General features: G+C 41.4%; 4 protein-coding genes across 5 annotated transcripts; 1 reads left to right on the top strand and 3 right to left on the bottom strand.

Annotated features, from left to right (window-relative positions):
* Positions 1–2,077: 2,077 nt before the first annotated feature.
* Positions 2,078–3,166, bottom strand: LOC121626112 (tetraspanin-7-like). The gene has a single exon (XM_041964472.1). The coding sequence runs from the start codon at positions 3,164–3,166 to the stop codon at positions 2,078–2,080; it is 1,089 nt and encodes a 362-aa protein (XP_041820406.1).
* Positions 3,167–6,441: 3,275 nt separating this feature from the next.
* On the bottom strand, positions 6,442–11,878 carry si:zfos-932h1.3 (zinc finger protein 615). 2 transcript variants are annotated; one of them, XM_041964147.1, is made up of 9 exons: positions 11,744–11,878; positions 11,018–11,220; positions 10,844–10,945; positions 10,674–10,769; positions 10,479–10,589; positions 10,263–10,380; positions 9,098–9,899; positions 8,361–8,419; positions 6,442–8,265 (listed from the first exon to the last, which is right to left on the bottom strand). In XM_041964147.1, exons 1-9 carry the CDS (start codon positions 11,847–11,849, stop codon positions 6,743–6,745), a joined length of 3,120 nt encoding a protein of 1,039 aa, XP_041820081.1. In that variant the 5' UTR covers positions 11,850–11,878; the 3' UTR covers positions 6,442–6,742. The 2 variants fall into 2 exon arrangements, with proteins under 2 accessions (XP_041820081.1, XP_041820080.1); XM_041964146.1 differs by having other exon boundaries at positions 8,361–8,422.
* Positions 11,879–12,680: 802 nt separating this feature from the next.
* Positions 12,681–16,867, top strand: washc3 (WASH complex subunit 3). Its single transcript, XM_041964152.1, has 7 exons — positions 12,681–12,867; positions 13,526–13,624; positions 13,748–13,813; positions 13,910–14,038; positions 14,894–15,010; positions 15,099–15,163; positions 15,267–16,867. Exons 1-7 carry the CDS (start codon positions 12,817–12,819, stop codon positions 15,364–15,366), a joined length of 627 nt encoding a protein of 208 aa, XP_041820086.1. The 5' UTR covers positions 12,681–12,816; the 3' UTR covers positions 15,367–16,867.
* Positions 16,863–21,761, bottom strand: dram1 (DNA-damage regulated autophagy modulator 1). Its single transcript, XM_041964151.1, has 7 exons — positions 21,419–21,761; positions 20,994–21,061; positions 20,631–20,773; positions 20,368–20,545; positions 20,097–20,155; positions 18,531–18,623; positions 16,863–18,443 (listed from the first exon to the last, which is right to left on the bottom strand). The coding sequence occupies exons 1-7, from the start codon at positions 21,547–21,549 to the stop codon at positions 18,399–18,401; spliced, it is 717 nt and encodes a 238-aa protein (XP_041820085.1). The 5' UTR covers positions 21,550–21,761; the 3' UTR covers positions 16,863–18,398.
* Between the last annotated feature and the right edge of the window lie 529 nt (positions 21,762–22,290).

The following is a 22,290-nucleotide window of genomic DNA, read 5'->3' on the forward strand; positions in this document are numbered from 1 at the left end:
ATTTGTACGACCTCAGTGTATACAATCATCTTAAAACAGGTGTAACAAGAATAAAAAACACTTTTATATTCATCAAAAGAACAGTTGGACATTTTGGGATGATTTTGGGTGATTAAACCTGCGAGAAACCAAAAACTGATTGTCAATGAGATAACTGTGGTGACTTATTGTACAGTTAAAATGTGTAAAATGCTAAAATATATGTATTATTACAACGTATGACCACAGCGTTTATTTACTTTAACCATTACGTGCATTCAGCAGCCTATTTGGAAATGCATACACCATTGCTAATATTGTAGGTCTGTTGTTGACACTGGATTTTAGCAGTAAAACGAAAAATATTGTAATATTTTATCTATTAAGTCGTAATCGAATCAAATATTATATTAGATGTAGTGGGTGTTTTCAGCAAAAAAAACAAAAACATGATAGCTGGCAACCCTGGCTACATTTGAACACAGCCACAGCTCAAGCTAGGAGGCAGTTAGCTTAGCGTAGCAAAAAGGCTGTAAACAGGAGGAAACATGGTTCTGTACAATTATAATAAAATCCACCTACCAACACCTCTAAACTCTACACCTCTACCTCTCTACGCTCACTAATTAACACATTTTATCTCATTTATCACTTTTTGCACTGATTACACAAAAATTAAGTCTTCCAAGTAGCCAGGCTAGCTTTCTCCTATGCTAACACACTGCTAGCATTAGCTTCATATCTAGCCAACAGACACGAGAGTGGCATCATCTAACTCTTAACAAGAAAGCAAATAAAGATATGTATTTATCTGAGCCAACTTGAATTTGATGTTGAACTCCGATCCGACTCATGCTAGTAGCGGTAGCATCTGGCTCATGGGAATGTACAAGAGCATTTTAGAGGTAATGTTCGGAGGTGTTTCTCACAATATTCAGTGATTTAAAAGGTTTGTGCTTCAGAATATACGACCTGTAGCAACATCTGGAAGGAAACGATTTAGAGCAGCACGTCGCACCAAAGCACCTCAATACAGTGGAAATAATTGTATGTATAAACAGCACAAAACATCACAGACAGCAACAGATTATTAAGCTCTTTTTAAAAGCACCATTCCACCACAGTGTAGTCTGTGTTGGGAACACTAGGTAACCAAAATGAAAGTAGTTAAACCCTAAATTATAATTTTTTAGATGCGACCTTTGTATACGTCCTAAAGCATATGAATCCATGCAAATATTTAAACTTTTATGAAAACAAATCATACTGCAAAATCATGGCGCAATTCTCATTGTACTGCCATTTAGTTTTTGAGATTTACAATCCAATGCCCGATCTGGCCACACCCGAATTTGTGATGCCAGACTTTTTCTTTGCAGATCTCAAATGGACAGAAGATTAACTTGAGGACACACCTCTCACCTCACCCATTCCTCCAGCCCACACTGAATCAAAGAAGCATTTTTTTTTTAATTGTGCAGAAGACACAGTCAGGCAAACAATGAGTGTAAGAGAGTTGCAGAGTGTGAGGAATTGTTTTTAACCATTATTCCCATTTTGTTATTAGGATATCCTCAATGTTCCTCATCATAAAAACAAAGGAGACTTTTGGAAAATTTAACAACACTATAGGTTTGTTTTGCAGTCATCAGTTTTAATTACTTAAGCTTAGTTTCTAATAAATAATGTTTTTTCATCAGTTTTATAGAGCATAAATGCACAGGGAGGCCAGTTAAAGGAGCATATTCAGAAGATATTGTCATTTGCAGTCGGGAACATAACACCATGCTGTAGCTGCTAAATTCACCCAAACTGATCCAGAAACAGTGTACACGCCTTGTACCTTTGATGGCTTTGCCAAACAACCAGACATTTCATAAAGCATTCGTTTAATTTATAATTGGGAGAGTTTCATTCCCATTCAAGCCTTGTAAGGCCTCCAAATGCCTGTCTATGCAGAAAATGAACAGGATTTGGAAGTAACTCCCTCCCACTTTGCAACTCTATTACTCTTTAAGGACGGAGTTCATTCCCAGTCGTAATTATCTACAAATTGGTCAATCCTCGGTGGAGGCTGCCTAATTTTTAAAATTGACCATTAATGTGCGACCACGCGTCGATGTTGTCTTGGTGCCAGTTTGTTGGCCAGCAGACAAGCCAGGGCAATGCCTCCGATCTGGGTGAAGGCCAATCCCAACACAGTGGCGGCAATGTGGAAGACGTTGTCATTGACCAAACTGAAGACTTTGCGGAAGCAGCCGTGTGGATGGATGCCTGCAGCCAGTACACCTTCACCATCATCTGACAGGAGAGGTCGATTCTTGCAGCCCTTGCGCCTCACGCAGCAGCTGTCCGGCAGCGACACCGAGGTGCCATTCTCGGTGGGCAGGAAGGTCATGTGCTGAATAGCCCAGTCCGAAGTGAGCCAGTCACGCCAACCCTCGGCTCCACAACACTCTAGGGCCCTCTGCAGGCTGTCTAATGCGTCGGCACGGCCTTCATCCTCTGTGTAGCCAGACACCGCTCGCTGTAAGCCGCTGCGAAATCCTCCGGCAATGTCTTCACGATAGAAGAGACCTGAGAGTCCAGCTGTCAAACCGGCTATAAGTGCAGCAAGTTGAAAGAACCCGTAAGCCCTAAGCACGCAGGGCAGGTTTGCAGCCACCCCCAGACAACCCAGGAAGCCCCAGGTGGTGATGGCAGCACCTGTGGACAGAAGGATGAGTGGGGCGTTGGGGTAGCGATTGGCGGACAGCAGCATGTAGTCTGCCAGCGAAATCTGTGCCCACACACCCAGGGTGAAGATGGCCAAGCCGGCTGCCCAGAAGAGACAGCTGAAGGCCAGGAGACCCAAGCGCAGGAGGTGCATGACTCCCACTGGGCGGCAGCAGGGTGGGGCAATGCCCACAGGTGGAGGTGCAGGGGGCGCCAGGGAGGCCTCTGAGCACACGGACAAGGATAGTCGCTGCTGCTGCTGGTGGAGCTGCTCTTCTTGCTCTTGGTAGGGTGGCAGCAGGTAGCCAGGGATCGCGGAGGGTCGACGAGGAAGAGGGGGTGGAGAGAGAAGGTCGAGACCTCGCGGGGAGGAAAGTCGCCGCACAGCCAGCCGCTCGTTGTCCCAATCCAAAGACCGTCTGCTGGGACTCGGTCGAGCTGACAGTGAGCCGTACGGCAGTGCAAAGCTCATGGTCCTGGCTCCGGCTTTATCTACTCCCCTCCCTCTCTTTTACTCACTCCTCCTCTCTCCTCCGTCCTCTGTCAGCGCCTTCACTCTCGTCCTCCTGCAACACACAATCCCCGACTCCTTTATGACTGGTTATTAATCCGCCACCAACACCACCGATGCCAACTGGACTGTAAATCACACTGATGGGTGTCGCGCCGTGCCGTTATCTGCATCCGCAGCCCCCTTGTTTCCACCCTATTTATTTGTTTATCCTTCCACCTGCATGGTCACCGGCTCTTCAAATACCTCCGCTGATGGTCACATCCCGACATCTGCTCGCTCGCTGCTGCCCCTCGCTCTGGTCAAGACAAGAGGTGTTTGCAGTGGGGAGGACCTGAAATCCATCCATGCACACCCTCTTTCGGTGTGGAGGAGACATCCCTTTTTTTTTTTTTTTTTACTACAGTACGTTTGTGGAATGAACAAACAAGGGAAAAGCTCTGCCACTGTCATGAAGTGAAGCTCTACCATGTTTAACTTTATGATAAAGCGACAAATAAAAATACAAGGTAGCAGCCCACATATTTTATGTGGAATGATACCAGTCAAGGACGCTAAAAGCACAAAATCGTATGAGAATTTTTATGTGTGCTGTCTCTTTTAAAGTAAATTAATAAAAGCTTCTTTGAAATTATGGACCTATTATATTCCTAAATCAAGACATAGAAAAAAACATTCATGTGGCTAATAAAATCACATCCTCAGCTCCTCTAAAACCTTGACTGTACACTAAATGCTCATTATGGAAAAGCCCTTATGAGAGAAGTAACACAAATTAGCATCTTTGCTCCTTGGAGAAGCTTTTTATGAAGAAAAGCAACATCTTAATTGCAACACTGCAGTGCAGGCAACTAAAAAGCATTAATCAGTGAATTTACATATAATTTAGCTCATTTAAATTAACATTATAGAACCATTACAGTTTTTCAACAATGGTGTTTTTGACCACTTGACTGTATTTTTTAATGGACTACCAACATAACTACATTACCACCAAACAGAAAGACTAAAAGACAGCCAAATCATTCATAAAGCCATTAATTATTGATTAGCCTATTCATCCTTTACAAAGGATGCCTTATTAGAAAGTGGTGCCACATGTACACATAGTGTTGGTGGTGTATGTGATGTTCAAAATAGATTTTTAATCACTGTGATATAACTCAGGTAAAATGTAAAGCAGAATCATGACTCAAGAAATGGACTTAAATTTGTACATATTCACCTTTTTGCTTCACATTATGTGAACCCAGTTACTGTATAATGAATCATTTCATGTAGAATTGTTCTTTTTTTTGTTTTACTAACAATTTAAAATACATTTAAAAACAAATCAAAAGCTAAAAACAGACTGTTTTTTTTAGACTGTGCTGTACCAACACTTTGTTGGTCCCCTGTTAAAAGATACGTCCAATTTTATGCTGGTGATTCCTGCCTGGCATCTGCTTCCCTCCTATCACCCCTCCGCCAGATCTGAGCTAATTAAAGCCTCTCAGGTAATTAAATACATTCAAATGGCTATTTTTATAAGGACAAGTATAATAGCGACATAATGACAGAGAGGGGAATACCCAAACAGATGGCTGGAAAAGGAAGGGTATGCAGGACCGCAATGTGTTGTTATACCACAGCCATAGATGTCTCATTCTGTATGGTTTGGCTGCAGAGAATAGTTTTATTTATTTATTTATTAACATGGATTTTATAAAACTGTTTCATTTTCTAAAGTCTTTGCCATGTTAGAACTTACTGCAGCATCTTGATCTCCAGTATGATGAACACAGCAGCGAGCAGGGGGAAGACATTGGGATTTTACCGCAGCCAGCTGGAGGTCTGTACAGGAAATGAGGTTATGTTTATGATGTTTATAATTAATCTTTGCTCTATAACCATCAGCTCATCGACTTTTATGTGCACTCAGGACACTAATGAATGAAATGCATCACCTGACACATGCAGGATGAGATTTCAAAGGCACCTCCAATACAGCTGCCAGCAAATACAGCCATGGGGAGACGAGGTGTGGGGAAACCACTCCTCCATCATGCAGGGAACACCTCAAAGCAGCGTTTCCCGACCTCTCTGACTTGTGACCCACAAAATAAAGCTATATCTACGTGCAATTGCTTGTTATAGGTCACATTTGTTTTGTGTTGTGAGTAGTTTGAGAAAAATAGCAAGCTAATTATTCCTTCTTAAATTCCTCGATGAAAAACAAGAGTCTACCACCATGCTACCAGCTCTGTGAAGTTATACAGCAATGCTTTGAGCTAAATGCTAACACCAGCATGCCAGCATACATGCTAATGTTAAGCAGATTCACCGTGTGCACCATCTCAGTTTAGCATGGTAGCATGCTAACATTTGCTAATCAGCACCAAACACAAGTACAGCCGAGGCTGCTGGGAACGACATTAGTTTTGCAGCTATTTAGACTTAAACCAAAGTAGTGGACAGGTGATTTATTTTACCTGACGACTGAGCTGGAGGAAAACAAGAGCTGTTGAGAAATTTCACTAAAAAACTAAAACGTCAACCTCATGGTGGCGCTAGAGGGGAAAGAAGCATTTTGTGCCACCTGTTTTCTGTCTTGTTAATCATCCAGAGATCCTTGATGATTTTACCTCTGACCCCTTGGTGGGGTGTGACCTCAGGTTGAGAACCATTGCCCTAAAGTATGATGCAATCCAACACTGCTGAAACAATGACCTCAGCAAAAACGGAAAATTCTGCACTTCATAAAGTTTCATTGATTGCATTGCATTGGGTTAATATTATACAGGTTTCAACTTTATGGGTTACCCATTGAACTTAGGCCCTACCAACAGGAACCAGGTAGAGCCTAAATTACACCAGACAGGTCAAGTTACACCCATCTGGAAAAACTACACTTCATAAATGTTTAACAATATCACATTCTCGGTTAGGCACCCATTAAATCAGGAAACATAAGGGCTGTTTGGAATTGTAGGATGACTGCCAAAGTACATTGCGTGCTTAAAAACACTTCTGATTACTCAAACTTTTTAAATGAAATTAATCAAGTTCTGAACCCCGCTTCGTTCTGCCTTTCCTTTCCTCTCTACTATTTTCTATTATGTTTTCTTATTTTTTCAGCTTGTTGTTGTTTAAAAACCTGAAACTGTCTGTGCACCCCACTGCCACACAGTATCACAGCACACACAAAGAAGCAGAAAAAAGTGAAAAATATATTTACTGAACAGTTTCATTCACCTGCGATCTCTTGCTGATTTCAACATAATTGTGATTACCTGTTGCACACTTCAAAGCAAAGCGGAGACGAGAGAGTAAAGCTGCCTGAATAAAACAAACACTGATATCTCAAAATGATGTAACAACCATAAAAACCTGTTTTTGTTATTTAATTAAAGGTTGCAACACAGCAGACACTTGTCCACACTTGATAGTAAAGTCAGTATAGTTAAGAAATGTAGCTGTGGATGCACATTTATCTCCTGATCTGCATAAAATATTATCTCGAAGTCCACTAACTGAACCACTGAGATTGTCCTTTGTTTAATTGTTTGACTCCTCAGGCTGTATGGAGTCCACAGACTGTGCTGCTTCTCCCTCCGCCCTGTGCGTCTCCATGTGTTTCTTCAGCTTGGCCTTGGACGTGAACGTCTTTGCGCACTGCTCACAGTGCGGCTTCAGTGGCTTCAGCCCTGAATGGCTGCGCTTGTGGCGCGCCAGCTCCGACGAGCTCTTGAACTTGAGCTCGCAGACGTTGCAGGGGTACGGCCTCTCCCCCGTGTGGATGCGCTGGTGCAGCTGAGCCTCGCTGAGGGTGAGGAACGTCTTCTCACAGTGTCCACAGGGGAAGGGCCGCTCTCCTGTGTGGATGAGGTTGTGTCTGGTCAGCGCGTACGGTTTGGTGAAGCCCTTCCCGCAGAAGGTGCAGGGGTACGGGCGGGCGCCGGTGTGGGACACGATATGTTCCTGCTGGGTTTTCTTGCTCTTGAAGCGTTTGTCACACTGAGGGCAGGAGTAGGGCTTGTCGTCCACATGTGACCTGTGATGTTTTGAGAGCTCTCCCTGTGACAAAAAGCCCTTCCCGCACTGAGAGCACAGGAAAGGCTTCTCCCCGGTGTGCATTCTCTCATGTCTAGCAAGCACGGACACCAGCGTGAACCTCTTGGGGCAGTGGGAGCACTGGAAAGGCCGCTCGCCTGTGTGAACACGAAGGTGTTTAATGAGCATAAAGTGGAGCGAGAAGCGTTTGCTGCACTGGTCACACTGGTAAGGTCTCTCCCCAGTGTGGGTAGACAGATGCCTCTTTACATCTGATCTCCGAGTAAACGTCTTCTCACAATGTGGACACTTAAACTGACGCTTCACTTGGTGCACCTGCCGGTGCTGGGAACGCGCGAGCAGGGTGTCGAAGCCTTCGCCGCAGTGGTGGCAGACGTAGAGCTTACTGGTGACATGAGACTTTTTGTGCTCCACCAGCTCAGAGGAGGTGGGGAATTTCTGGCTGCAGATGGAGCAGATCTGAGGAAGCTGGCTCTCCTGTGAGTGAGACTTCTTATGGTGGACGGTCAGCGCGCGGAGGTTAGCAAAGGAGCTCCTGCACAGCTGGCAGGAGAAAGAAATGGCCGTGCCATGATGTTTACTCTCGTGTTTGGCCAGATCCCACGAGTGCTGGAAGGTTCGGTCGCACTGCGAGCAGTGAAATGGTCTCTCTCCGGTGTGAATGAGCTGGTGCCTCCTGACGTCTGACGTCCGGGTGAACGTCTTACCGCACGTTTCACACGTGAGGGCCTTCTGTCTGCTTTGGGACTGAGATGCATTCACGTTGCTTTGATTGTCAGGCTGGTCAGCTTTGCTCTGCTCTGTGTTTCCTTTGGGGAAAAGTTTAATGGATGTAAAAATTTCATCAGTGCTGGAAGGAGCCGGTGTAAATTTGGCCTCTGAGAGAGTCCTGTACACTTCAGTGCGAACAGTCTGCATGTGGATGTGAGGAGTGCTGTTTTCATCGGAGGTGTGGAAGGGACACTGTGAGCAGGTGAAGATGATCGATGTCATCTCGTCCGAATCATCTGCAAATGAAAAAAAGACGTTGGTGTGAGTGAAACGTGTGGATTTCAGTTTAAAAAGGCTCAAGAGGTTTCTCTTCTTCATGTCAAAATAATACCTTTGTTGACTCCTTTGATGGCTATAACAGAGGGCGCGACTGATACCTCAGGCCTGCTCCTGCTGAAAGAAAAATGTTGTTGAAACTTGAAAATGCGGATTACTTGTTTTGACACTTTTGGAAATAATTGTGTTTTGGGAAAAGGCATGTTAATTGTTATAACAAATACAAGGAATTGGTACTTTATCTCTGCAAATTCTCTGAAGAAGCTGTATTTGGTAATAATGTTAGAAAGTAAAAAACTATTAAACAAATAGTTAAACATTCTGGAGCCAGCTGCCAGTTAGCTTAGCTTAGCACAAAGACTGGAAACAGAGGGAAACAGCTGGTCTGGCCTTGTGAAAAGATAACAAAATCTGCCTACCAGCACCTCTAGAGCTAAACTCATTTACATTTAATTTCTAGTTTGTTTAATCTGTACAAACAGACCGCAGGGGTGATGTGTGCTGAACTACTTCTTAGTGGGACACTTCAGTTTGGCTATCCATGTCCCCCTGTTTCTAGGCTTTATGCTAAGCTAAGCTAACTGGCTTAACATTTAGAGTACATGCATGAGAGTGATATTGATCTGATTGAAGTGTATTTACCAAAATGTCACTATTCCTGTAACTATTCCTTTAAAAGATTTTGCTTTCAACACAAAGTAAAAAAGAAATAACTGGTCCAACTGGTGTTTCTAAAAATCCTAGCTCAGAAGTGGAAGCGATTCTGTTATAACAGTATAAATGTTTTTGTACATTTTTGGCACTTCACTGATTTCTCTGGATGACCTCTTGACTTTACACGTCTCCTGCCAACTGGGCGAAGTCTTCATTTGTAGACGAGTGGATCGGCGCACAATAGCTGAGCAGGGAGACTGCGCCTCAGAGACTGGGTCTTCACTGGAGACATCTGTCATTTCCTCACGGACAGTTAAGGATTCATGATTATCCTTGGAGTCTGTACTACAGGAGTTCATATTGCTGTCTATATCTCCCGGGTGGAAATCCTCCTTCACCTCTTCAACAGTGTTTTCTCTTTTCTCCTCAGTTCGGTCACTTGTTTCATGTCCTTCATGTGTTTTTCCTTCCTCTGGAGCATTTCCTGACCCAAGCTCATCATTCATGGATGAATCATTACTCTTTCCTGTGAGAACATCTTGACCGAGGCTCTCCTTCCTTAGTGCAAACGTTTTTGTCAGAGTCTCCAGGGCTTTAGCGACATCCACAGTTTCGCTGGTTTCTTCTGCCCTGAAGCTGGCAGCCTCCTCACCGCTGGCGCTGTCGACACTAACGGCCACTATCTCTTCCTCATAGAAATCCGTTTGAACTTGCACTTCAGCTGACTCGATCATTGCTTCGCCTACTTCGGGAGCTCCGACTTCCATTTCGGTGTAGACGGCCACTACGCTGTACTGGTCCGTTCCGACAAAAGTGACAGGGTTTAGGACATTAGCATAGTTGTGGATTGATTCCAGACCCACAGAGATGTTTGTCTTTTGCGAGGGAGGAATGGATAAAGCAGACATTATGCAGCTACCGACGGTGGATGAAGGGCCGTCTATAAAAAACAAAACAAAACAAGGAGTTACTGGTTGACAAATGTTGCTTTTTTTGTGAGCCTAAACCAGAGGTGTTTAACTTACAGTGATAAAGGGCAGGATATTGGTACTGATCTCCAGATTTGATTAAATTTTGATCAAGAATCTCATTTCATTTGATTCTTGCGGACTGAGTTGCATCAGATAAATACCAACATTGCATAAACATAAAAGTGTCTCTCATCATATATTCTGAACGATAAAAGCAGCAAATCATTTAAGATAATGAAATCTGAGCGTGTTTGGCATTTTCACTTGACAGCAGACTTAAATTAACTGCAACAATTATCTGTTCATAGACTAATCATTTCAGCTCTACTCACATGGCATTTTCAGTAGGCCTGAACTTTTGAAGTGCTTGTAGATTAAGCTCAGCTCTTCAGGCGAGGACTGAACACATTCCTCCAACACGGGAGGAGCAGAGCCGAGCCAGGCTGCAGTCTGTAATAATAGTGCAGCTGTTATTAAGTGTGTGGTAAATGGCATGGTTTTTGCAGAAGTAAAACAGGGTGAGACATCTGGATGGACGGATTGAATACCTGCTTTAAGTCTGGTACTGGCAGCAGCTTTTCCAGTTTTGAGAGCAGCTCCCACAATAAAACATGCAGAGCAGCGTCATATTGTGGTCCATATTCCACTGGGAACACCTCCTGTAAGACATCATTAAATTCCTATTTACTATAGGACTTATTAAGAGTATTCTCAAGGTGAGAAATGATTAAAATCTGTCTGACCTGGAAGAAATACGCTCTCTCAACTGGATCTTTCAGCAGGCTCTGAACAAGTGCAATGAAAGTGGACTCTGTTGTTTTCACCTCGGCATCCCTGTACTGCCAAAGATAGCATTCATGTAATTTAAGGATTATCGTTTGATTTCAAAAGGGTATGCCTTCACTGTACTTACATCTGTGTTTGCAGAGGTTATGGGGAGTCTATCCAAATAGCTCTGGATCACTTGAGAATCGACAGAACCCCGAGCTGATCCTTTGCACAGCTCCAGAATCAACTGCAACATCAAAAAATTGTTACCGCACAAGTATTAAAGCTAGCATTTATGAATATGATAGACTCTACTCACCCTTGCTCTTAGACCCAGAATGAGCTGGGCTCTCTGCCTGTGGTTAATCAGTCCAGGGACTGCCTCAGTCACCATCAGCACAAACTCCTGGAGCTTCTCGTAATTCAGCACATCCTTCTGCTTCGCCAGCTGCCACATAGCAGCGGACAGAAGCTGCAATGGGGGCACCAGGAGGCGAAGGGATGAAAGAGGCAGGCTTGGGTCTGAAACATACAAGTGTAATGTGAGAGACGGTCTGATGAGGGCGTCAGTGAGCTTTTAACTAAAGAGAGCACTTGCAAACAAACTCAACAACACTTACTTAACTTTAACTTAAAATTAGTTCTTTCGTAACAGAAAAATAATAGAGGTAATAATTTGGTTAATCAAACCAATGGCAAAATTACTGAGAAATCTATGAATGATTTCCTATCTGTAAACTACTCAAAAGGACTCTGCCAGAAGCCTAGGAACCCGTATAATTGCTGAATAAACCTATGTTGTTGGAGTTTCAAACTTGCAACCGGCTGAAGTGTTTGCGGCTGTGCTTCAAATTTCAGGACAATGAATAGTGTTACTCGATATTATTAAAATTTTATTACATGTTCACTAGCGTCGTAACGGCATACCTCTGACAGCTTGTGACTGTTATGATTCCCGCAAATAGACGGATCCCGCTAAATGTCTGCCTAACATAAACATAGGCTGCTTTAAATTACAGCATGAGTAGATTATCAGAACACATACCGCTTATTTTTTCTGTTGAACCAACAACCTCCATTAGTGCAATATGTCTCCTGTGGCGTTGAAATATAATAATAAATGATGTTGTTTGGTTTTTGAGGGCTAACATGCGCTGTTAGCACGCAAGCACCCGTTTCCTCAACTCGTCTCCTGCGTTTCCTCTTTTCAAAATAAAAGTCACCTGTGGCCGCACATCAATTTCTAAAAAAGTTTATTTCCTCCTGTCTTAATGGTTAAACGTAATGCACTTTAATTGTCAGTTTTACAGGTATACAGTTAACCTATATGGAATAATTTGAGAATTAACTTTTTACACTTGCAATGAACAATTACATTTTGTCAGAACAACAGCGGTTGGACTGACAGAGTCAGTGTTTCGTTAAGTAAAGAACGAGCTTTTATGTAAACCTTTTAAAACAAGTTAAACAAGTACAGAATTTTTTTTTGTACGTAGCGTTTTTATATTTGTTTATATTTGCAGTAATATAAACAAGGATACTCTAACAAACAGATTTAGATTTTTGACAGCTGTTGGCACTGCAAGCAAAAGTATATTTAGAGTTTTTGTTTTACTTACATAGCAGAAAAAAATGTTTAGACTAATTATGATGAAATGTATCAACATAATTTTTTAAACCAGCAGTTGTTTATGCTGTTTGTCAGCCTGTGTAGCGAATATTTTTACTTGTAACCCCCCCTCGATGTAACTTTATTGTCCACAGTCCTATTACATTAATTTCGCATTTCATTTACACGTAATGAAAAGCTGCCTACCTCTATAAAAGATGTCATAAACAGAAATTGTGACGCGTCTCCACAAGACATAACCGGATGTTGTTGTTTTCCACAGACTGCGGGGATACTTCAAAATAAAAGCTCAAATCACAATTCCCATTGGCTGATTGTAACGGAAGTATCCTCCTGACTTTTGTGACGTTACGACGCGATCACATAGTCCAGTGTCACATGAAACGCCTCACATATTTTTTGTAGCGTTTTCTGTCTTTTTGCTGTGAAACTTCTTGCTATTAGAACTGAAACTGCACTGTAATCCGCAGGAACTTTAATAATCCAACATGGACGAAGACGGTCTGCCCATTGTGGGGTCTGGTGTCGATCTTACCAAGGTTGGTATTTATCTTAGCTAATGTTAACGGTAGCTAACCAACATTAAGCCATTTTATGGGGAAATGAGAAGAAACAGGTCAAAGCGGTGCCCAAAAACGTTTTTTCGAGGGCATAATAGTTGAAGCTCCGTCTGGTTTACTGCACTTAAACAAGCAGAAACGCTTTCATAACGTCTTGCAGTATTTTGTCTGATCACCAAATATCGTGGTTTGTCCGTTACTTTGACTTGAGCAAAGCATGTTGACGAAATTCTCGCCATTGCATTAGATAGAGTTAAGTCAGAAAGCTTGTTTGTTACAGGGTCAGTCTCTTTTAGAATAAAATACTGACAGTCCTGCAGTCTCTCTCAGACATTTACATTGTAGATCAAACAAATCGTGACAAAATAAGAGTTTATTTTGTTCAGATTACACAGACAGATCATTGTAAATATCCTAGGGCAGATTTTCAAAATAAAGGGAAACAGCCTCAGCTAATTTATGATACTATTTGTATTTTTGTATAAGGTGGTTCAGCTGTGGCATAAATCTTTATTCCACAACTACACTTAAATGACTGACTTCCTATTATACTTGTAGTAAATAAGCAGCGATTTCTTTGCTTTATTGTGATAATTTGAGTTCATCCTTAAACTATCTGTAACTGTGTCTCCTTCAGGTCCCTGCTATTCAACAGAGAAGAGTCGTTGCCTATCTCAATCAGTTTCTTGTGCACACGGTCCAGTTCCTTAACCGTTTTTCCACAGTTTGTGAGGAGGTTTGTCTTCTTGTACCCTTTACTTTCATCTTTTAACATGCCTCCTCTGTCCTGATTAGTTCACACAACCAACCTCTGTAACATGGAGATCATATCCTGAACGGTCAAACTTCTTTCCCACAGAAACTTGCAAACATATCTCTCCGCATACAGCAGATTGAAACAACCCTCTGCATTTTGGAAGCCAAGGTGAGTTGTTGAGCCTCTGCAGTAATTTTATATGCTCTGTCTAAATGTTGTGCCCATGCACTGATCACATATTGAATATTGTTATGCTCTGAGCAGTTGTCCTCCATTCCTGGGCTGGAGGACGTCACAATAGATCAGCAGCAACCTGCTCAGGCTAATGTTCCCACTAGCACCAATCAGACCCAAACAGATGGTCCACCAGCAGAGCCCCTGCCTCCCCCAGAGGTACATACACTGACGTGCACACAAGCAAGTATATGGTGTTTTTTTCAGCATGCATATGCATTTTATGCAGATTCACTGGCCAGGTCCTGATGCAGTGCTGATAAAAAGTCTGCCAAGTGTTTGTATTGTACTCAAAGGAATAATTTTTTAGATTTGGGGAACATGCTCATTTGCTTTCTTGCTGAAACTAAGATGAGAAGATCATGTCTGTGAGTTAAGTATAAAGATAAAGGCAGGAAATGGTTAGCTTAGCTTAGCATAAAGACGGGAAGGAATGGAAAATGGCTAGCCTAACTCTATCCAAAGGTGACAGTATCCACTTATCGACACATCACAGCTCACTAATATACACTTCATATCACAGTGATGACGAGTCTCAGAGGAAGTCACTGTGCCCAGGGAGAAGTAGTTCCAGCACAGAACATCCTATAAAACCAAAACTTTACATTTCTGTGTATGTAGAGATAAAAACAAATCGGATACAATATGCTGATTAGTGAGCTTTTGATGCGCTGGTAGGTGGATTTGGAGTGAGCCAGGCTAGCTGTTTCCCCTTGTTTCCATCTATTACACTAAGCTAAGGTAACTGGCTGCTGGCTGTAGCTTCTTATTTAAGCGAACAGACACAAGTTTTATTTATATTCTCACCAAACGCTCTACAAGAAAGTGAACAAGCAACACCCAAAATGTCTCTGAGATCTGATCACGAAACTCGCACAAACTCTGCCAGCTGAAAACCCACAAAAGAGTGCCACCTACCAGAAATGCAAAATAATGTCCCACTTTTGATATCCTGTGCTTTCTAAACACTTGTTACTTCACTTGTCTTATTAATTTGTATATTTCATGTTGCAGCCCGCTCAGACTGCACCAGAGCCCGCAACCACACAAAAAGCAGAAGCAGCTGCAGAGAATGTCATGACGGTGGCCAAAGACCCGCGTTATGCCCGATACCTAAAAATGGTTCAAGTGGTAAGACGACATCTGCTTCAGGACTATAATGATAAAGAAAAAGAAATGTGTGTGTTTTTCATCTCATTATATGTTTTATCTGTCTCAGGGAGTTCCAGTTATGGCTATAAGGAATAAAATGGTGTTGGAAGGTTTGGATCCCAACTTGCTTGAGTGAGTGTTTCACTGATGGTCATCATATATTAATCTGCCCGCGTTCCAGCAGATTCGTTGTGCCACTTTTTATGAAGCTAACCGACAACACTTCCAATGACAGCACGCCGGATGCTCCCGTGCCCGACGGAGGGACGAGGAGCACGGAGGATCAAGATGTCGCTGCCACCAGCTCTGACAGCGAATCGTCTTTCAGCGACTGACATCTGTCCCCATCGGCGCAAAGCTTCCTGCAAAGGCCATCCATCGCTATTCTGAGCTTCTGTAGGCCTGTACTCTGACAGAGAAGAAGGTTGTAGTGTGCCTGTGCAGAGGAACCAGCGAGAGGGTGCAACTGTAAGTGCCTGAAACAGAAGAATCCAACCAGAGTGATTGTAATTTCAGCGTAAAAGAGCTGAAATAGTTCTGCTTATGGTCAGCCATTGACCTCCTCTATTTTGATACATTTAGCATTTTTAAATAGAATTTTCCCTGTTGATTTTGTTAGTAGTCATTCTCAGAACATGGCAGTAGCAAATCATTTTTGTACAAAAATTACTGATATACTGTAGAAGCTGTTGGTCTGGTTTTGCTGTCACACTACTATCACAGTCTAATGCCTTTAAGAGATGCACTCGTCAGTTAAAAGTTACGCTTCTTTGTGCCAGCGTCTATAATAAAAGATGTACGTTGGATACTTTCAATGTTTAACACAAACATTGTCTGTGTGTTAAGGCCAGAGAGGAAGTATCACAATAATCTACCAGTATCAATATGCAGTATATCACAATAGCAGTTTGATAGGAAATTCCTAAAAAGCCGATGTCATTCTGGAGTATTTCCATAAAATTATTCTGGTTTTAATACGCCGCTGTATGAATAATATCCAAGCAGCAGTCATAAACTGCCGTCATAATTCAGAATATTGTCAACAAGTGCATGCTTCACCACCTTGTTAACCACTACACAGAGAGGGGATATTTTCTTTTCACAGTCATCAGTACTTGCAGGTGGTCATGCTGGAGGAACAAAAACTGCAGCACATTCAGTCTGAGGCCTCTGTGGGGTTTTGTATTTAGACAAAACCTCTGTGAATTTGGAAAGTATTCAGACCTCTTTGCTTTTTACACATATTATACATATGAGATGGATTGCATAGATTTTTTTGGCTGTAAATTCACACACAATGATGTCAAAGATTTTAGAATTTTTTGCTAATTTAATAAAAATCAAAACGTGAAATCTGAATACTTTCCAAAGCTGCTGCATGTGAATTATGGTACAGGAAAAAAAATCCATTATATGTCACAGATGAAAGACTCTGCTCTGCTTTATGTACTCGCATAGCTAATATTCTTCCATTCCATGCCTTTTAATGCCTGGGCGGTGAACTTCACATTAACCTCTGCTGGAATGAAACAAACTTGCACTAGGAGTTAAATCAGTGATGAGCACCACCTGTTAGAAAAATGTTAAGTGCAGAGTTTTTATGTGTTGACTGTGTTGTTTGTAGTTCAGACTCTTTATCGTTACATTCATCAGGACTAAAATTGCAAAGTCAAGAAACTGTGTTAAAAAACATTTAGCACAAGTTGTATTCATGAGAGCTCTATGAAAGTTTATTACACTATGATGACTGTGAAAAATTGAGTGTGGAGAAGTTTGGAAAGCACTTTGTTTACAAAAGCAAGAAGTTTTGCATCTGTAATAAACACTCAAACTGTTTTGTTAAAAAAAAATGTGTCTTTATTTTGCAAGTCATCATAATCTGTACAGTCTAGTATGTTATAAGCAAAACAGTACCAATACAAAGTAATTTGATAAAAAAAAATACTTTCCCATGAAAATACAGTCTCTGTAGTGAACAGGTGAATAGTTTGTGTTCATGTGACCTCCATTCTGTCCACTTACACATTACAGCACAGGATTTTCTCTTTGGAGTTTCTGCTAATCACCAGTTAGAGACAGGATCAAAAAAGGAATGCCTCGAAAGTACCGGCCACTGAAATACATAAGCTGATGAACTAGTAATCTTAAATTTGGGTGACACCAACGCTATGACACAAAAGTCCGACCCCCTTTTCTCAGCCTGTGAGAGGAATATGTTGAAGGTAGTTAAATAAGCGTATTTATTTATTTTTCCAGGTGTTGAGGCAGTTTCATTGTCTCAGAGGGCTTCACAGCTTCTCTGCTTGTGCACTTGGTTTTTCTAGTTTCCACCATGATGTTACTTATACAATTGCAAAATAATGGCTACAGTATAAAGCAGTGACTCCCAACCTGGGGCGCTTTTTCTCACATGATTACATTTTACATGTTAAATGATGTAACTGTAGCCTCTTAAGGCCCCGGAAAATCCCATTAATTAAACAATTTGTCCACGCTAACCTGTGACGAGGGGTCACAAGCCAACCACTGCTCTAAGGCAAAGAACAAGTGTAATTCCCATTGCATTAACTGTCTACAGGCTGCAGACATGCAAAATCGAATCCATAGCTGCACTGTTAAACCACATCGCAGTATCAGCTGAAACCACTTAGCAGTAGCTGTGTGCAGCAACTCCAAAGACACCAGAACTCTGACCTGGAGGATCCATAGAGTGTTTCCACCCTACTTTGTGCTCACAATAGTAAAGATCCAAAGAAAACACAATTGGAAAAAGCTGAAAATAAAAACTTCCAATAAGGATTGAGTAATAATGCCATTTGCAGTCATTTTTCAGCATAAAATGAGCAACTACATACAGTATCAGAGATAAGTGCTGCCGTGTACCAACAGACAAACTTGGTATTGGTTTGAGTGGTATTCTCATTGAACCACATGTGCAGCGATCATGTGCTCACTGTGAGATGAACTTCTCTTATTAGTAGTCACAGGTTTAACAGGACGTGTCACACTGATGTGGCAACAGTCAAGAGCAAAGTGCAAAGTGACGTTTGACCGAACACCATGGCAGTAAGTACACTTATAAAATGGTCTGAGATTGTAAAGTAAGTATAAAGACACAGGTCACGGTCAACTTTTTCCTCTCAAACATCACAGCTGACAGACAACCAGCTCTTATAAATAACAATGTACTGGATTCTATCCATAAATTCAGTCAAGTCATAGAAAACACAAAATCGTTTAAAAGCCTTGCAGTGTAAAATGCAAATGTATATAAAATCTATGAAATCTATAAAAAATAAAGGCAGCACGCATTTAAATTTCAAAATACTGATATTCATAGAAAGGTTCGCCGGCAGTTGGAGATCGATCAAGACAAGTCCTCGTACTCTGTTTGCACTCGTAAGGTAAACAGCTGTAGGGAATGAAAAAGAAGAGAAATAAAGGCCTCTTCCAGCAATAAATCAAAAAAGAAAGTGTGCTTGATGGTGTGATTACTCACTTTGAAATCGTTGATGTATGTGAGGAAGAAGCAGATGAAGCTGAAGGCAACGGTCCACTCGCACACAGCACTGGCTAAGTGGAAGGGATAGTCCTGAAAGAGAGCGGTGATGTAAAGTGATGAAGGGCTACAACTACAATTAGCATTAATCTGACAATTATTTTCAAGGTGAATTGATTAATAGTTTGGTCTATAAATGAAGAACCACTGTCAAAAGTCAATCACAAATTGAATTTTAATTACATTTAGCTAGGTACAGTATTTCAATGTATTACGTTTAGCTAATTATTTCAATTGTTTATTCATTATATTTAGCTTTTTCAAATGTTTTTTTTCTTTTAGCTAACTATTCCAACTGTTTATCCCTTACTTTTAGTTAAAGAATTCCAACTGTTTAAACTTTAAGATAACTATTCCAATTTTTTTTTATTACTTTTAGCTGACTATTTCAACTGTTTATCCATTACTTTTAGTTCAATTATTCCAACTGTTTTTAACTTTAAGCTAACTGTTTCAACTGTTTACCTATTACTATTAGCTAACTTTTCCAACTGTTTTAATTTAAAGCTAAATATTTGAATTGTTTATCCATTGCATTTAGCTTTTTCAAATGTTTATTCTTTTAGCTAACAACTCCAACTGTTTATCCATCACTTTTAGTTTAACTATTCCAACTGTTTAAACTTTAAGCTAACAACTGTTTATCCATTACTGTTAGCTAGCTCTTAACTATTCCAACTGTTTAAACTTTAAGCTAGCTATTTTAACTGTTTATCCATATTAGCTAACTATTCCAACTGTTTGAACTTTAAGCTAGCTAATTTAACTGTTTATCCATATTAGCTAACTATTCCAACTGTTTAAACTTTAAGCTAACAACTGTTTATCCATTACTGTTAGCTAGCTCTTAACTATTCCAACTGTTTAAACTTTAAGCTAGCTATTTTAACCATTTATCCATATTAGCTAACTGTTTGAACTTTAAGCTAGCTAATTTAACTGTTTATCCATATTAGCTAACTATTCCAACTGTTTAAACTTTAGGCGAACTGTTTCAACTGTTTGCCCATTAGTTTTAGCTATATTTAAACCATTGCTTTTAGCTAACTATTGTTAAGTCAGTGCTTTTGACAACTCACGACTGTTTAGCCATTGCTTTTAGCTATATTTAAACCATATATCGATCAGTTATAGCCAATTACTTTGACTTCTCTGCTAGCTTGTGTAACGTAGCTAGCTTACTGGTGATTTACATCAGCACCAATTTGTAATTCTACTTGGATGTTTATTTTTATCCTACACATATATGTGGACATATTTCTTCAATCAAATTCTAATTTCTGTTCTGTTTTGTTTCGTTTTAAAATGTGCTACTCTCCAACTACTGTTGGGAATAAAACTAGTAAAGCAGTAAATTCTCACAATTGAGATGCTGGAACCGAGGAATGTTTGATCGAAAAATGACAAATGATTAGTCAATTATCAAAACAGTTGCTGATTTATCTGTCTCTATGGATTGACCAGTCGCCTAATTGTTTCAGTTTTAAACTGATGGAAACGGCCTACCCTGTCGCCTGTGTCTCTGTGCAGTGTGGTTTGTTTCACAAAGAATGCACAGATGACAGCTGAATTATCCATGAAGGAAAAAGACCTTTAACAATGATTGGCACTTGTACAAGAGTAAGGACTTTAGCATCATATGCATTTACAGGTAACGTCGCAATCATAAAGGTGAGTTCCTGGTTAGATGCCTGTCAAGCATGTTAACATATAGAAAGAAAACCAGGAAACCAGATGACTTTTTTTAAAAACAGATGTGATTTCTGTGAAAGGATACTGGGGAAAAAGGCCAAAGTTGCAATGATGGTGATCCCCAAGCGTGCTCGACACACACTCATGGAGGACCCAAATGGATAGGCACTATATGATATAATGGACTGGAGGATTGTGTAAACGACACCGGAGACAAAGAACAGCAGAGCTCCCACATCATGTGCAACCGTAACCGCTGTTTCCTGCAATTAACAAGTAGAAAAATGGGCCATTAAACTTTAAATTAATTTCCTGTGATTAAAATGTGCACCATGCGTGTAGACATACCTGGAAGGTTGCAACAATACACATGCCCAAACAGGACACCATCCCAACCAGAAGGGCGGCCTTATTGAGACTCGGGCCCACCACTCTTGTGCCCTCGTGCAGCTTCTCCACAAACTTGTACCTGGCATATATGGTGGCGATTCCTGTGCAAAAGTCACACCGTGAATTTACCACAAATTTTTGTGGACTATTTAGAAAAAAAAACCCCTCCTGCTTTCCAACACGACATTTTGCTTTCGTTTTCTTAAAAAACGGAAACGTGATTAATGTCTTGGGAAAGCTTGTTCCTCCCTTGGGAAAGGCCACTGTTGCCTAACAGTTTGCAGATGTGACACTGCAGATGTTCATGGGAGGTGAAAATACCTGCGCACGCAGAAATGAATGTCATCAGGCCGAAGATGCAGCTCTCTGGGGGGTTTGCACCGGTGTCACTGAACAAAAAAGAGACAAGACGTGTTGATGATAGGCTAAATCACAACCTCCCGTCACCTGAGGCTATAAGAAAGGTGCAACTGTGTTCATTTTCACATTTTGGTCGCATCCTCTTAAAATAAAAGTCTATGTTTTGAAGGGAGAAGTGGGAAAATAGAAGGCATAACGCAGCACCAGTCTACCAAAACAGCTGTACGTGCAGCTGGAGTCTGTTATCAGTCGAGCCACAGCGATGGAAAACGAAACTAAACTTTGTCGCACTCAGAGAAAGTCACAAAAATAATGTCGGCGCCTCACATCTGAGTCGCTGCGCTGCCCCTACCTCTCAAACATGCGCGTAAATTAAGAAAACCTACCTTATGTAGGGAAAGATTACGTCCACATCGTGTCTGAAGAGCGCAATAATGTAGGAAATGATGAAAGTGCCGGAGGACCAGATGACCAAAAACGCTGGCAGAAAGCACAGACCTTGCATGAACCAGAACATCTTGGACGGATCTTTGACGCGAAACCGAGAGAAAAACGGTGCTAGCGCGGTGCCATGCAGGGTGAGACCAGGTCTGAGTGGCAGCTCAGGAACAGGACCGAGTCTGCTGGTCTGTTACTGACAGTCACATGGCGGCGTGAGCGAAGATGATCTTAGCTTTTACAGTAATCTCTTCCCCAAAACGACTGTCTGTGAGCAGACCGGCCCACGCAAGCGGAGGCACCCACGATGATCCCGCAGGGTGTCAGTGCCAGTAAAGAGCAGCGAAGGGGGGTGGGGGGGGGGCATGAGTCAAAATACCAAGTAAAACTGCACTTGAAGCTTAACCTCTCATCAGAAAACAACTCTGACTGTTGGCCCTTTCCACGTTAAATTACTATTCAACCTATTATCAAGCAGGGTTTGTGCGCGTGGAGATGAGTGTGACTACTTCAAAGTAGTTTGCCTATTGCAATGCATTGTACAGAAGATTATTTGTGTGAAATCTCAGCTATGAAAGTGAAGTGAACCTAAAAGTCACCACCACTGATAATGTTGTTCGTTTCAGTTTTTGTAATGTTCGTACACGTGTCCACGCTGATTTCTTGAAAGGACTGTTACTTCTCTGGCAGGGGTAGAAAGTAAAGTAAATATTTTTACTCAAGAGCAGTTTTGAAGTACTTGTGCTTCACTTGAGTATTTCCCACCTGCTCCACAGTGTGTGAAGGGGAGATACTGCAGGTCCTTCCTTCCTGCTGCTGT

This window comes from Chelmon rostratus, chromosome 22 (assembly GCF_017976325.1).
Source record: "Chelmon rostratus isolate fCheRos1 chromosome 22, fCheRos1.pri, whole genome shotgun sequence".
Classification (NCBI taxonomy): Eukaryota; Metazoa; Chordata; class Actinopteri; order Chaetodontiformes; family Chaetodontidae; genus Chelmon; species Chelmon rostratus.

Excerpts from the sequence above, each read along its gene's own strand:
- si:zfos-932h1.3 (XM_041964146.1), bottom strand. The coding sequence starts at position 11,849 with ATGTTAGCCCTCAAAAACCAAACAACATCATTTATTATTATATTTCAA. Across the intron at positions 10,770-10,843 it reads TAACCTCTGCAAACACAGAT|TACAGGGATGCCGAGGTGAA; the intron begins GTAAGTACAGTG and ends TATCTTTGGCAG. Across the intron at positions 8,266-8,360 it reads CATCAAAGGAGTCAACAAAG|ATGATTCGGACGAGATGACA; the intron begins GTATTATTTTGA and ends TTTCATTTGCAG.
- dram1 (XM_041964151.1), bottom strand. The coding sequence starts at position 21,549 with ATGTTCTGGTTCATGCAAGGTCTGTGCTTTCTGCCAGCGTTTTTGGTC. Across the intron at positions 21,062-21,418 it reads GTAATCTTTCCCTACATAAG|TGACACCGGTGCAAACCCCC; the intron begins GTAGGTTTTCTT and ends TTTTTTGTTCAG. Across the intron at positions 18,624-20,096 it reads ACAGAGACACAGGCGACAGG|GACTATCCCTTCCACTTAGC; the intron begins GTAGGCCGTTTC and ends GCTCTCTTTCAG.
- washc3 (XM_041964152.1), top strand. The coding sequence starts at position 12,817 with ATGGACGAAGACGGTCTGCCCATTGTGGGGTCTGGTGTCGATCTTACC. Across the intron at positions 12,868-13,525 it reads CTGGTGTCGATCTTACCAAG|GTCCCTGCTATTCAACAGAG; the intron begins GTTGGTATTTAT and ends TGTCTCCTTCAG. Across the intron at positions 14,039-14,893 it reads AGCCCCTGCCTCCCCCAGAG|CCCGCTCAGACTGCACCAGA; the intron begins GTACATACACTG and ends TTCATGTTGCAG.
- LOC121626112 (XM_041964472.1), bottom strand. The coding sequence starts at position 3,166 with ATGAGCTTTGCACTGCCGTACGGCTCACTGTCAGCTCGACCGAGTCCC.